Raw genomic sequence first — 15013 nt, 5'->3', positions numbered from 1 at the left:
ATGAAGAGTTATGCCTGTGTTAGAATTGTGGGAAATACATTAAGCAAAAAATTGTGCTTTACTTACCTGCTTGATACTATTTCTCAAAGTTTTTGCGAAGTCTTTAAATGGTTACTGAATTTTTATTTTTTTTTTTTGGTAATGTAACTTCTTAACATACATTAAGGTCCTTTTGATTTTTTCCCCCCCAGAATCATGTGCTAAGACTTCCACTATTTGCCTACAGAGACTGTTCTACAATTTAGAAAAAAAAAATTGAAAGTTTTTTTTTTTTTATACTAGCTTTCCATTTTTTCTCCTATAGCATTTAACTTGGGTAAATTGTGTTAGAGTAGGAAGGGGACCTGGAGGCTGGGTGTCAGAGTACAGAAGTGCTTGTTTGCAAACCTACCTTCGGAGGTAATTACCCAGTTATATCAACAATGTAATTTTTGTTTTGGGAAGAATAATAATTATTTTTCTAATTAAAGTTGTGTTCTATGATTCCATCTTTCATTTGAAAGCATGGCCAGGCAAATAAAAAATTGTTATGTTTGGTAAACAAGCTAGATAACTTGATCTCATGTTTATTCTTTGTAATTTAACTTTGATTTTTCTTTTATTGGTGAAAACGCTGCACTGGCCTCTTAATTGCTCTCAGTGATTAAAAATATTGAGTTAACAGGGGGCTTTCTAGCCTGTATCAACTAAATGAAAAATGCACATCTCTGTTCAGCTTAGGCACCCATCTTTCTCTTCAGAGCAATGGTATCTTTCTGTGAAATTAAAACAAGCATCATACAAAGTGTCCGACTTGGCAACATGCTCTGAGCTTCTATAGATGCTGTGTAGTGGTTACTGACAGAAGAAGTAAATGTTTGATAAAAGAACTACGCTCATAAATGTATTTGATTGAATGAAACAGATTTATAAGCACAGTGGTATTACAAAACGTAAACTTAGAACAAACCCAAGATCTTTTAAATTGAGATATTTTTATTATTATTATTATTATTAATATTATTGTTATTATTGTTGTTGTTACAATAACCTGGGAATAGTTATTTTGGTTTTGATATGATGCAGCTCTGATTTCTTCATGCACCATAGCAATACACTGGAATTTTCAGGAGGAAAAATACTTGTCTGAATAATTTTTAACTAGGTCCTACTGCATGGTCCTGCTTTGCAAACATCACATCTTATAAACTGAGTTAGGTCTAGCCCTTGATGCCCAACTATCAACTGCACACAGATGCCCATGCAGGGGTTGAGGTACAGAGCATGTGAGGGAGCCTGTGAATTATTTTAAGAACAGACTTTCCAAGGCAGAAGTTGTGGTGTAGGAACACAACTAACTGAAAGCTAATAAGATGTAAGCGGCAAATGCTGTCTGGCTTTGAGCTAAAGAAAGAAATATCCTTATGTGGGGGCAGGTAGGACTGCGATGTGGCTGTTTGGGGGATTTTTTTTGGATGGTTAGGATTTTTTGAGAAGGTTTTGTGTTGTTGTGGTAGCTACTTACTAATTCAGAATAGGGCTATCTGGTCAGTCTAAGGAACCAAACCTGATAAGAAGAGCTGGACATCTTGTTAATTTTTGTTTAATGAATTTGGAGCCTAGTTAAGATTGCAGATAGCTCAAGCACAGGGGTTGAATACATTCACAACATCTGTTTCTGAGCACCTGGTAGCAGGATACAAAGTAGTGTTTTTCAAACTGCACTAAATTGAGAAGCAGATAGCTTTGCTGTGAGTTGTGTTTTAGTGTACATAAAACATCTTCTACCAATAAGAAAGTTAACAGTTAAACCAGGGACTGTGAGGGTAAATTGAGCAAAAAAATTGTCATGTTATTTAAATCTTCTTTATTGCCCTGGATCGAAACACAGAGCAGATATACAACTGTGTGTGTGCTCCTTGCTTTAGAATGGCTTATTTTTTTATGTTGCAGTGGCCTCATAATGTGCAGTGTAGCAAAGGTAGCACTGAAAGCTGCAGCACTGAGATTTTTGGTAGGACAGCTCAGTGTGTACCTTCTCTTTCCTGTCTGCTAGTTGGATTGAGGCTGGAACCTGAAAGTAACTCTCCATATAATTCTTTATGTCTTCTGGTGTACTTACCCCCACCCCTCCTCCAAGCTTGTGCCATTAGGAGCAAAAAATACTGTTCTGATTAATTTTTACCTAGGTTGTGTTGAGTAGCTGAGTCTGGCATGACTCTGCTTTGAAAATGTCATGTTCTGCCTCCAGTGAATAGAATTGCTGTTGTGTGACATGAGCTTAATCTAGAATGTATTAGGAGAAGAATAGGATGGGTGCTTCTATTGCAAAATATGTCTAAGAACAAACAAAAAGCATTTTTAAGGAAGAGATCTAGCATCAGATGCATGAGTGCATCAAAGCCAGCTGGCTGAAGCACTTCTGCAGTCGGAATAAATGAGTAAATGTGATGTAGGTGAATCAGACTTTGTTACTGGGGAGAAAAATAAAACCTTAGTAATCTAAGTATCCATCTGTTTTCTCCTCCAGCTTTTAAAAAAGTTGTCAGCTATCTGCACTGAGGGTGATTGCAGATGTGCATGGCATTAGTGAGGCTGTACCTGGGGGTTGGAAAGCTGAGTGAGGGTCCCTGGCCCAGGGCTTGCCTCCTGGGGGTCAGGCTGGTCTGCAGGCAGCAACCTGTGTGCCCACTGGCTGCACACACCCACCTTCTTGCACCCTTGGCCAAGAAGCTGCTCTGGATCTTGCCAGTTTACCTGTTCATCTAGTTATCTTCCCCTGCTGTCATATAACCCAAATCTTAGGGAAACCAAATTATTCCATCTCACAGAAAACTTTGAAACTAATGGTGAAATAGACACAACCAAGAGAATTGGTATCTTGAGGGTGGACAAGAGACCACCTGCCAAATCCAGATGTATCCTTAAAAGTATCTCTGGCTGTGTCCTGAGGAACAAAACCTCAGAAAGTGGCCAGGTGTATTGTCTCAGTCCTCGATTGCTTATTAATAAAATACATAGGAAATACTTCCTTTGCATCACAAAGAACAGAATTACCATTACATTTTGAAGTAGCTGTTGTTAATAGCACTAGAAGTTCATGGTGGAGTTCAAATAGTGTCATCCTGTGGTTATTTGGTGTCAGAGTACACTTTTCACATTGCCCGCTTGCTTCCTTATAGCGAGACACTGATTAAGAATTGAGGCGCGTCAAGTTTTACTTTCATGTTTAGTAGCCCAAGTATTGCAAGTTGATTATGATTTTGTCAGCAGCTTTGAGTTTGGGGAGCTGAAATAAACCTATTAACATTTAAAGGTATGAACAAGCTAGCCTAAAGCTTGTTGGAAAAATAACTTGTAGCCTTGACACACCTTTATTGTAGGTTTTCCCACTCACTGGATACCTAACAGTGCAGGTAAGCCATTACACCTCTGTATATGTGGGTGTTTCCTGTGGAAGCCAAACCATTTGAGGTTTACAGGGGTTTTACATTGGCCGTAAAACTCCAAGTGAGTTTTACTCTGCGACCGAGATGTGTCCCTCAGGGTGTTTTCCAAATAGACATTTTTAGCAGTAATGGCATTGAACTTTTCATGGGTACACAGGGAACACGATTCAGCGTTCCTTGGCAGGACAGGCAGGTCACTTCTGAGGAGACAATTTAGCTTCTTTTGTGTTCAGGTCTCAGAACAGCACTAACTGTTCCGCTGAGAATACACACTTTGTCAAAATGTTTCTGGAACATTTTGAAACTCCCTTTTTTTGTACGGCACTTTGTTTCTTAACTAGGTCAATAATATTGGTATCTTCATTGAAGTTGCATTTAAGTGTTGGAAATCTGTGCACCACGTATTTTTATTTTAAGATGACTATGTACTTAGCTGTTTTTCTGCACATGTGGGAAAGACAGCATAGTGTCTTTTGGTTTTAAAATTGCACATCTCTACCTTATTTAAATTTTAATAACTTATAATTAAACTTTATTTGATAAAGTTTTTTTGTTGTCTAGTGTATAAAATGACGTGTTGCAGGTGAATTAAGAGGTGTCATGGTTATAATGTTAGCTAAAAATGTTTCGTTAGTGATTAAATGATGATCAAATTATAATTAATCTGATTAAATGATGGTTGAATTATAATTAATCAGTGGTTTATTGCAAATTAAATGGTAATCAATTAAGCAGTAATTGAATGGGAACTAAGCAGTGATTTAACCCAGTTTTCAAGAAGGGTGAGAAGGAAGACCCTGATAACTACAGGCCTGTCAGTCTCACTTCAGTATCTGGTGTGGGAGTTACTGGAAAACACCTGAAGGACAACGGAGTCATCAGTCACAGGCAGCATGAGTTCATGAGGGGAAAGATCTGTTTGACAAACTGGATTTCCTTTTAGAACAAAGTAGCCCAGCCCGCTGACCAAGAGAAGCCATTTTGGATTTCAGTAAAGCTTTTGTCACTGTCTCACAGGATCCTTCTGGCCAAAGTGTCCAGCTCACAGCTGGATAAACACACCGTGTGCTGGGTGAGCAGTTGGCTCACGGGTCAGGCACGGAGGGTAATAGTGGATGGGGTGACAGCAGACTGGAGACCTGTCGCTAGTGGGGTCCCACAGAGCTCCATCCTCGGCCCTGTGCTCTTTGATCTTTTTATGAGGGGTCTGGATGCAGGTATTGAGTCAGTTGCATTACATTAAATAAGTTTACCAATTACACTAAATAAGGAGGAGCTGTGGACTCCCTTGAGCGTGGAGGGGCCTTACAGAGAGATTTGGTTAGGCTAGAGGGATGGGAAATCACCAGGAGTATGGAGAACGAGTGTCAGATTTTGCATCTGGGGCGAGGTATTGCTGCTTGAACATGCAAACTGGGGGCCAAGAGTCTGAAAAGCAGCCACTCAGAAAGAGAGTTGGGAAGAGATCTGTCATTTGGGTTGATGGCAAGTCAAACATTATTTAACAGTGTGTCCTGGCAGCCAGGAGGGCCAGCTGTGTCCTGGGGTGCATTAGGGACAGCAACTGACAGCTGGGTGAGGGAGGTGATTGTCCTGCTCTGCTGTGCACTGGTGCAGGCTCTGCTCAAGGGATATAAAGCTGTTGCAGAGGGAAGGGTGACCAAAGCAGTGGAAGGTCTCGAGGGCAATGCTTGTGAAGAGAGGCCGAGGTCACTGGGTTTGTTCCGCTTGGAGGAGAGAAGGCTGATGAGTAACCCCATCACAGCCAGCTCAGCGTGGCACAGTTTGGTCCTGGTAAAGGCATGGCCGAGATTCTGTAGTCCTTGTGAAGATACGGCCTGGGACAGGTTTGCACAGCTGGGCTGACTTCAGTCAGACCTTCTTGTCGGTGATGCCCGAACCAAAGCACTCCTCACTCAGAGCATGTGCATCCGTCATGGGCTTGCCAAGCAACAAACTTGATCTGCACTTCCAACCAAAAAAATTAATAAGCAAATATCTGTCACAAAAAGAAAGTCAGCAAGGATTTTTGAGACTTTGTTTGCAGTTACATTTTTTTCATGCTCTGATTGTGGGGGTACGCAGCAAGAGCTTTCTGTGGTCGAGTACGCATTTCAAAGAGTAAATTAGATACTCAAATTCAGCTGAATATTAAGGATCATTTGCAGTGACTCTCAGCTTGGGAGAAGGACAAGCAAAGAGCAATAGTTCCTCTTAATTAATGTGCAGTATCTGAATCAAGCTGCAGTTCAAAGGTTATTTCATCTATGATAAACAAATCTGTATAGGTACTGGTGTTAATGGTACTAATGAGCTATGACTATGTGTGCATGTGTAATGCCTTGGTGCAAGCAACTATGGAGAGAAAAAAAATCTGAAGAGTTTCTTCATTTTTCTCCCCTCTCTGAATTTCATTCTGTTTTGAAAAATGAGTGTTCCTTTCAACAAAAAAGAAAACGTGCTGTTGACTTGGAAAACTTAAATTTCATACTGACTGCAACTCTAACATATGAACTTCTTCTTTACCAGCTGACCCTAGTTCTCCTTAATAGAGCCTGGTTGTCTGAGGTTTGTAGAGGTAAAAGCTTGTTAGCTTTCTGGTTGTTTACATACTTGCATGATAGCCTTGGCCATGGGAATGAAATACTTTATGATTGCTGCAGTTACTAATTACAGGTTGTGTGTGTGTGGCTTCATATGGATATGTGCATGCACATGCAGTCGTGGTGTTTGGTAGGTTTCTTACGTGTAAAAGTGTCTAAGAAGGGTTATCTGTTCTGTGGAAGTCTAAAAGCTCTCTTGTGTGTACTTGTTAGTAGTTGTATTTCAGTTCATTATTTTCTTTGCAATTGTTTAAGTGTTACAGAATCAAGACACTCTTCTATGCTTTATGGCATATTTAAATTATGGTACAGGAACCAAATTTCCTTGTTGCTATGGTTATGTCTAGATTTTCCTTTCCCTTAAGTGACTTAAGAAATGTCTCAAGGCAGGGGAAGAGAACCATTTCTTGCTGTATGCTGCTAGACAAAGATGAAACCTGACCCTCCTGTCCAGGTGTCACTTTGTGCTGCATGTTACACAGTACTGTGCTGCCAGATCTCAGGCTATTGATGGACGACTAAGAATAAGCCAGGCAATTTATCAGGTTGTTTTTTGGTTGTTTTTTTTTTTTTTTCTCCACGTGGTCTGGTTTGAAAGCACACATAATGCTATAGTAAGCATTTTTACATGCATGCAGATCCCTGACTAGGGCATTCTTTTTGAGACGTGCTTTGTCAGTCTGTCTACTGGTGCAGCTCCTCATGCTCAAGTTTAGAGCAAAATCCAAACAGGCCTAGTTATCACTTACCACCTCTCACCAGTTCTGAAATTTCTGTGCTTTCTGGCTCTGCCATATGCCCCAGTAACATCCTGCTTTTCCTGCCTGGCTTAGGTGGTATTGCATGTGTTTCTGCTCCATTTTCTGTCCGAAGATGGACTTCCTGTAAGATAAACCAAACGCTTAATATACTGCTCTGAAGTGTCTAGTCAGGAAAAACTGATACCACTCCAGACCAGTTGTAGCCTAATTTAGATTTATGTATGTGTGGTTCTTGTGTGAGTGCTCTTCAAGTGAGCAACCAGTAAGGGCAGTAGAAGTTGAAGCCAACTTCTGTCACCTGTATTAAGCTGCAGAGTGGTCATCTAATGTGATTTCTGAAAGTACAGTCCAGTGGACAGTAACAATAGACTGTACTGCTTCCTGGGAACTGATACTCCTGAGAAAATGGGCTGCATGAACTAATAGGTCTCTGCCTACAGCTTCTGTGACTGCATACTCTAAAAGTCCTGAATTCCACTTCTTCTCTACATTGATCCAAAGTGTCTTTGAAAATGTGATTTGTCTTAACTTTTAAGTTCCTTTAAGCAATCTCCCATGTGCCTGCATGCAGGTGCACATGCAGAGTTCAAATCATCTAAAGCAGCTAATAATAGAGAAATTATAAAAGGGCTAGAGAATAAATATATATAAATAGTAAGGCTATTAAAAAAGCAGATTAAAAAAGTACACAGTTCTGTCGCACCCTGAACAAAAAGCTGTTGCGGTTTTTGTTGCTTGCAAGCTGTGGAACTGAAAGCTAAAGCAGAGACGTGCTGCTTGAGCTGATGCACTCTTCCTATTTGGAACATTGCATTGCCATGTGCCAAGGGCAGCTTGAACAGAGGTTTTTCATCTGGCTTTTCAAACAGGGGTGTGTGAACCCTTAGATAGCGGCGCTGGGTGACTGAGTGAACGTAGTGTCACAAAATGTGATGCTGTTTTTGCTTACTGCAATCGGTCTCATAATTTGAGACCTTGAGTGGGAGGTGACGAAGTGATGTCCAGGTATTAGATAAATTACTTGTTAGTAGAATTGCCTCGTTAAGGTTTAAGGCCTGACATGGCTCCATGATCTCAGACTTGGGGAGAAGTTAACGAAGACTGGGGAGAAGGATGTGCTACTGACAGTAGACAAAAACAATGCAGAATTCATAGGCCACAAGGACTTCTGGCAGAGCTCTAAAGATAAGGAAGAAACTAACAAAGCCAACTCAGCAACTCTGCTGAAATCAGCTCCAGCTGAATAAAAGGTAATTCTGGCAGAGGGAGATTGTGACCACTGACTCAAGAAACCCACTGACTCAAAAGAGGATGACAGAGCATGCAGACTAATTAGCATGAGAAGTGAGAAAATCATTTAAGCAGTAGAAGATATAGTACTAATTAATAAGAGAACTATGTAATTTGTAGCCAGTGAATTTATTGTAGCGAGTTAATCACTTGTAGCCAGTGATTTATTTGTTTGTTAAAATGTATAAATAGTGTAAGGTTTTGATGACTTGGGAAACAGCCTTTTGTGGGTTACCCATCAGCTCCCTACTTTGTGCAAAATGGAACAAAGAAATAGAAACACCTTGCCTCAGGTGTGTAAATTGGTGCTGCTCACCAGCCTGCCTTCAGGACAGCAGAAGTGACAGCAATAATTTGCTGAAGTGCCTTAAAATGTCTTCAGATGCAATGTCAGACTTGTGTTGCAAGGCTGTTTTACCACAGATGGTTAAAATCTGCAGCAGTGGTGTGCCATGGTGATTGATTTTTTTGACATGAAACACTTACTGTACTGGTGAGAGTTTGCCTCTCTGAATTGCTTGCAGTTTTTATGGCCTTTTCTCCTCTTGTTCACACTTACTCCTTTTGTCTATCCTGAATCTTTGTTGAAAATTCCTTTGATGTATTTGTTTCCTGTGAAAAAAAAGAATATTATAAAGGCTGCGAATAATGCTTTTTATCTATTGTCATATTAAAAAAAGGTAGGAGTATGATCTTGTATGATCTGCATGCAGTTTGTCATGAGCATGACTATTCCCTTCCTTTTAATGCTACTCTGTTTTTAAAATTATGGTCTCTCTGGATGAAAATATTGTGGATTCCCAATCCTTACTTTAGAATAGTAACTGGGGGTTCTTCAGGGAGATTTGAGGTTTGTTTTGGGTTTTTTTCTTTCCATTCTTTATGGAAATGGTACCTTGTTGACAGACTGCCTTGAACCTTTACTTTGCCCTGGGAATTTTTTCCTCTCTGACTGATATTACCAGTTAGAATTAGCAAGGAGGCTAGCTGAGAAAAGCATTCTTCTGTGTTACCCTCAATAGGGATTGCCACTTAAGAAGAAAATGTTATTGACCAATTAGAACTTCGACTAATGGGAATTTTTTTTTTTTTTAAATATAATATGCTATCAGTGACCTGATAAGAAAAGCCTAGTATTTCTCCTTACAAACTTACTGTGGTTTCCTTCCTGTATCTTTTGCTGCACTCCCATGTATTAGCCTAGGTGGGTACATTTTTTTGCAGGGAAACTTGTGATGGCTTCCTAAAAATTGAAAACACAAAAGCTGGAGGTGTTCTGGTTACAGTGAAAGATGAGATTGTTTGTAAAGCCAGACTCCATTCTATTACCAACAACAACATTTAAAAAAAAAAAAATCAACCCATCTATCTCTTTAAGTATTCCATAGTAGTGCCTGTATCCTGTTCCCTCATTTTCATCACTCTTTCAAACTTTTAACTCAGAAGAAAAGTACTGTAGTCGTTTATGTAGTAGTAGTCGTTTACGGCTATTAATTTGTGTTGAGCTTGATTTGAAGTACAACCTTGTTTCTGTGTTGAAAATATACTAATGCAAACCATTTCAGTATAAATAGGGACAAAAAATAAGAACTGATTCCAAATGACCAGTAATCCCAAAATAAAACCCTGCAATAAAATCTTATAAATGGCTTTACTCATAATGTGCAAAACTATATTATAAAGACATGGATAAAATAACCTCTTCACAGAGTCAGGACCTATGTGTTCAAGACTTGAAAATGTACAAGAAAGTCTAATTCAAACGTTGAAGAAGTTTCTTAGATGTCCTTAAACTAAACCCTAAAGCACTTGGCTGGGGGTTGGGACAGAATCGATATGGGAAAATTAAGAGGAAATGAAGAAGGGATTTCAGCCTTATTTGGCCTGTGTTGATGGTGAATGTTGTCCCTCTTTTGTCTGGCAAGAGTTACTTGCAGCTCAGGTTTCTCAGGACCTGAAAGTGCAAAAGATAATTGGTGCATTAATATGAGTGCCAGAGTCCCCAGAAGTGCCTGTTCGGGTAGCAGTGAAGGGAGGAAGAGTGTTTCTGTTAAGTGCAGTGCCCCGGTGAGGAGATAGTTTCTGATACAAAATTCATGCTTGAAGGCAACTTTCCCCATAGGTTGTGTTTGTTTAAAACCTCTTGCTTCTTGTAAGTTGTTTTATTTAAAAACGTGAGACTGGCAAGGGAATAAACACTTCTCACTTCCTTTGAGAGCTGGAGATCATCCTCCAGTTGCTACAGCTGTAAGTGTATGGAAGTGTGCACCACTGCAACCCCTCTGTGGGTTTGGACACACCTTAATCCTCTTTCCTCCTCACTTCTGGCTGCCACTTGACTTTATGTAGTCATCATCAAGAGGAAAATGTGCGGCTACAACAGAGGTTTAAAGTGTAAAACATGAAGTCTTAAAAATACACTCAGAAATTATACTTTTTCTACTTACTGCTTGCAGGATTGAAAGTAATTATAGCTTTTTAAAACCTTTAGGGCAAAAAAACCCTAGTGGAGAGCAACCATGTATTTTAGTGAATTAATCTCCAATATGAAGAATATTAAGAATAACTGTAAATTTCTTTCTTACAAAGTACTTGAAACTAAAATGCTAGTAGGTCTGATTGTGACTGTGCATACATGTGCACATTATCATGTACATGTCATCATGTTGTGTCTTGACATGGCATACTTAGTTATGATTTTTTGTTCACAGTTTGGGTTTTTGGGTTTTTTGGTTTGTTTTTTTTTTTTACCTTCCCCCCCTTCCCCTTCTCCTTAAGCAGTAGTCTGAGCTTTGAAGCAAATCTAGCTAAATTCAGACACTAACACCTGCTGTCATTTTTTTTCTCTCTTCCTGTGGTTTTATTTGCTTCAAGTAATTGTCAAAGAGTGTTGTTACTGCACTTCCTGTTTGAAGCCGCACTGAACAGTGTGCAGTCAGAGGACACAGAGGGTTCACCCTTAAAAGGAACTATATAGATGTTTTTTTAAAAAAACAGCAGCTGTTCTTAAGCTATGTAATTAATAAGTAGCTTTATTTTAACTGACCCTCCACTGCATACAGCATATTCCTGTATGGATCAGCTAAGGTAAATGCTGCCTAACCTGCTTTTTATCAGTAAACATAAAGAGCTTGGGGGGAAAATTGATTTCTTTGTTTACCTTTCCTGCTCTGTATATTTCCCACAGAGAAGTTAATACTGCTTTAGTAAGAAAAATGGGTGAAACTGTAACAGAATGTGCTCTGCCCCAACTATTCGTTAATGCTGTGTTTGCACTTGCTGCCTTTATGACTGGTACTTTACAATCAGCCATAGTTTTGGGGTTTGCAGTAAACCAGTCACCGTGGAATAAACCTTAGAGTAATGAAAATTACCTTACTGGTTTTCACTCTAAATATTAAACAATGTGTTATTTTTTAGTATCTTAATTTCTCCATACTGCTTAGAATGTCTGTAAATGGTATGAGACTGAAATAATAAATAAGGTATAAAAGCCTTAAGATGCTGAACAAAGTTGTTCAGCATGATAGTCCTGCGTGTTCTTGCAATGTGAATCACACACTCTAAAATAAATTGCACTCAGAGTTCAGAAGGTTTACGTGGGAAAAGCAAATAGGTGTTCCACCACTCATCACTTGATAAACTTACCGGTTCAGACAGAGTAAGTGCCTTATCTTTTCCACATGAGCTCTACAGTGTTCTGCAGCTCTGAGCACCATAAACTGTGTAAAGAGCAAACACAAAGGGTGGCAGAGCTGTGGTCATGAACTGTGTTCTTCGGCCTCTGATCTTTAAGGTCCCTTCCAGCCCAGACCATTCTGTGGTTCTATGATTCAAATCTTAATCCCATGACAAAGCAGGGAACTAGCTGTAAAATATCGCGCGGGTTTTGGGACCTCATAAACTGCAGCCAGGTTTGAGGTGCAGTTCAGGCTTTGGAGGAACACTTTCCCACGAGATTGCTGGTGTGCTGATGCTACTTAATTACCTGACTAGTAGCTGTAGGTCAGTGTGGTGCTTTTTATTTTCTTTCTTTATAACCAATAATTTGGAAAAGAACAGCAGAATTTTCCTGTTTCAGCTTGCTCTTTAAACAGGAAGCTAGCAGTGTAAGACAAGTTCCTAATATGTCACCATTGACATCGCAGCGCTAATACACCTTTTTCTTTTCAGATTAATTGTTTTCTCTTTCCTTTTTGGTGCAGCAGATTTATACCTGATATTTTATATTCATTTTGCCACTGTAAAAAAATCATGTTTAACAGGCCGGGGTGGAGTACGAAATTCTGGAGCTCTAACAAATCCTGCTAAGTATTTGTTTGCCTTCTAAGAGGTGCTTTTAATGTTAGTTTTCTCCAGACTTAGTGATATGTCAACCATGTTTTTTTAATTAAAAGACAGCAGATTGAAAAAGTGTTGTTCAAGTGTTGAAATCTTGAAAAAGAACCATGAAACTAAAGGCAAATATAGCACCATACCAGGCAATAGAAGATAAAATATATTTTTAAGAATGAACATGTTATCAGAGACTATTATTCACAATCTCTAGGTTGGCTTTGTTATTCAGCAGCTTTTAATCTAAAGTGAGGAGTCATTCCTGTGTTTCAGAACAACTTGGAGCCTATCTTCTCAGAAGTAAACCAACCACATTTTAAGAAGGCATAAGCTGTACAGTTACTGAACTAGAATTGTCAAACGTTACATGCTAACAGTAGTTAACCGTATTTGAATTCTGATTTTGTTACATACTGAATGAAATTTAGAAAAGAAATTTGTGTAGCATGCAAATGCCAGTACTGCAGAGAACAACAGAGTATTTTCTTGTCAAGGTTTCCTTTGTTAGTCCAGGTCTTGCTGTTTAAAGTTCATCATGTTTTCAGTCGTATAGAGAGCTGATGAAGGTGGTATCAAAGTGGAACTGCTCTGACACAGAATGTGTGTGTATATTTATATATATATATGTGTGTGTGTGTGTGTGTGTGTAGTTTTATGCATCCCATGGAGTCTCCAAACCACTTCATGCTGTGAGGAATTGCACTGGAGTAATGATACATAGCTATGCAAATGTTTGTACGAGTGAAGACACAGTCGTATATAGAATTATTAAGGAGTATGGATGTAAAAACTTCAGAGTACTTGTTATCTTGCTTTCTCTTAAAGTCAAGTTTATGATAAATTTCGAGATAAATGAAATCTCACAGGAATTTTTATTGTGCTCCTGCTGAAAGAAACTGGAATGGAGATTTATCAATAAACAGTATTTTAGCAAAGGAATGGTTGGAATCTGGAGCCTCATTTGTTCCACTGGAGGAATTTTAGAGCTTTTAGGAAACAGTTTCAAACTCTATGATGTCCTATTTTGAAGTCAGTTGTACATGAAGCATAGGGTAGAAGAGAGTGGAAGGAGAATACATTGTGTAGAGCAAGTCCAGCCATTTTGCAAATTTTTCATGTACATAAATCTTATTTGTTTCCTCAACATTTAGGAAAGCATCCCTTGGACTGACAATTGTGTGACAGGGTTGAGGTTATATACTATTTAAACCTCACACTGTGAATGGACTGAGTAACTTTTCCATTGAGAAATATGATGTCAAGAGGCAGATTTCCCTAAGAAGTTTAAAGGGGTGTGTGGGCAAATTATCACTTTCTGAAATGACATTTGAAAGTTAAAAACCAATCAAACCAAGATGACTGCCAAAAGATTGGATGCCAGTTCTTACTATCACTTCATCTAACCAAAGCTGGAATGTAGGCCTCATATGGATTTTATGGTATATGCCATTTTTGGTAGTCACTGCAGAAATAAGCACATGACTTCAGTCTGTGATTCAGGATATTACCAACAAATTGGTGCTGTGGGTGGCTGGCTGGGAGCTTGAGGTTCTGTATATTCTCTCTTTTTGATGTAATGTACTTCTCTTTTCAGGTTCACATAACGCTAGGGACCAAAGAAGCATACATAACATTTCTGTGGTGCTGGGATCAACCTTCTGAAAGAAGACTAAAATAACCTTTTGCCTTCAAGTTGTTTGTCCTGGGACTGACTAGTCTTTGGAGAAAGAGCTCAACAGAAAAAAAGATTTTCACATTGGAGCCATTATAAATAAACCTGTTTGAAGAACTTGCTATCTGCAGACAGGCTTAGGAAGGTTGAGTCCTGCATTTCATCTGCATTCCCACTTCAGACTGTAAACAATGAGTGAGTTTTGGTTGTGTTTCAACTGCTGTATTGCAGAACAGCCTCAGCCTGTAAGTATAATATTGGCATTGCTTTGTTTTAACATAATTAACTACATTGTTCACATTTTCTGGTTTTCTTACAGCTTTTTAAATTAGTGCTGTTTGGCCAAGCTTGGTGAGAATTAATTAACATCCTGCCTTGTTGGGGTCAGAAAAAAGTCTGTTCTAAACTACTGTTGTACTGGTATTTTCCTGTCCTTAAGATCAGATCTATCCTTGAAAAGAGCTTGTATTTGTTTGAATTGAAGAGGAGGAGAAGAGAAGGGTGATGAGGGTGTAAACTGTCATCCTAGAGTAAATAACTTTTTAGTGGAAATCTGTAAATGTCCTGACTTCTATGTGGCTGAAGGCCCACCTATGGGTGTGGCTAGATTATGATAGGAGAAGGAATCTGTTAAAAAGTTCGAAGTGAAATTCAGTCCTCCTCTGCCTTAATTTAATCAAGGATTTCAGCTTTCATAGTTCTTGTTAATTTTTAGAGTGAATCTTTAAAGAGTGAAGGGATGCACTCGTATTGTAAATACTTTTTAAGTGGAATTTGAAATGGTGGTTGTGTGAAAACCTACATAGCGAACAGTTGGATGAAAGAACATTTCAAAGCACGTGTAAGGAAAACAGAAAAATTCTTGGGAAATGTTCTTGGGTTTCATATACCCTAAGTACCTTTAGAGTATGTTTCTGAGTTCAG

The 15013-nt window shown here is 39.0% G+C and overlaps 1 protein-coding gene across 8 annotated transcripts in view; it reads left to right on the top strand.

The window, feature by feature from the left end:
- The window catches only part of CDC42SE2 (CDC42 small effector 2), an 80769-nt gene that overhangs the window by 33010 nt on the left and 32746 nt on the right, over positions 1–15013 (top strand). For all 8 annotated transcript variants that reach the window (XM_017837211.1, XM_017837218.1, XM_017837215.1 and 5 more), the window contains one exon: positions 14012–14334. In XM_017837211.1, coding sequence (XP_017692700.1) covers positions 14281–14334 — 54 coding nt within the window. In that variant the 5' untranslated portion in view covers positions 14012–14280. The remainder of the gene's footprint in view (positions 1–14011; positions 14335–15013) is intronic.

Source organism: Lepidothrix coronata, unplaced genomic scaffold (genome assembly GCF_001604755.1).
Source record: "Lepidothrix coronata isolate B3197 unplaced genomic scaffold, Lepidothrix_coronata-1.0 Scaffold296, whole genome shotgun sequence".
NCBI classification, from domain to species: Eukaryota; Metazoa; Chordata; class Aves; order Passeriformes; family Pipridae; genus Lepidothrix; species Lepidothrix coronata.
The sequence above is the reverse complement of the archived record's forward strand: the minus strand, read 5'-3'. Positions and strand labels throughout refer to the sequence as shown.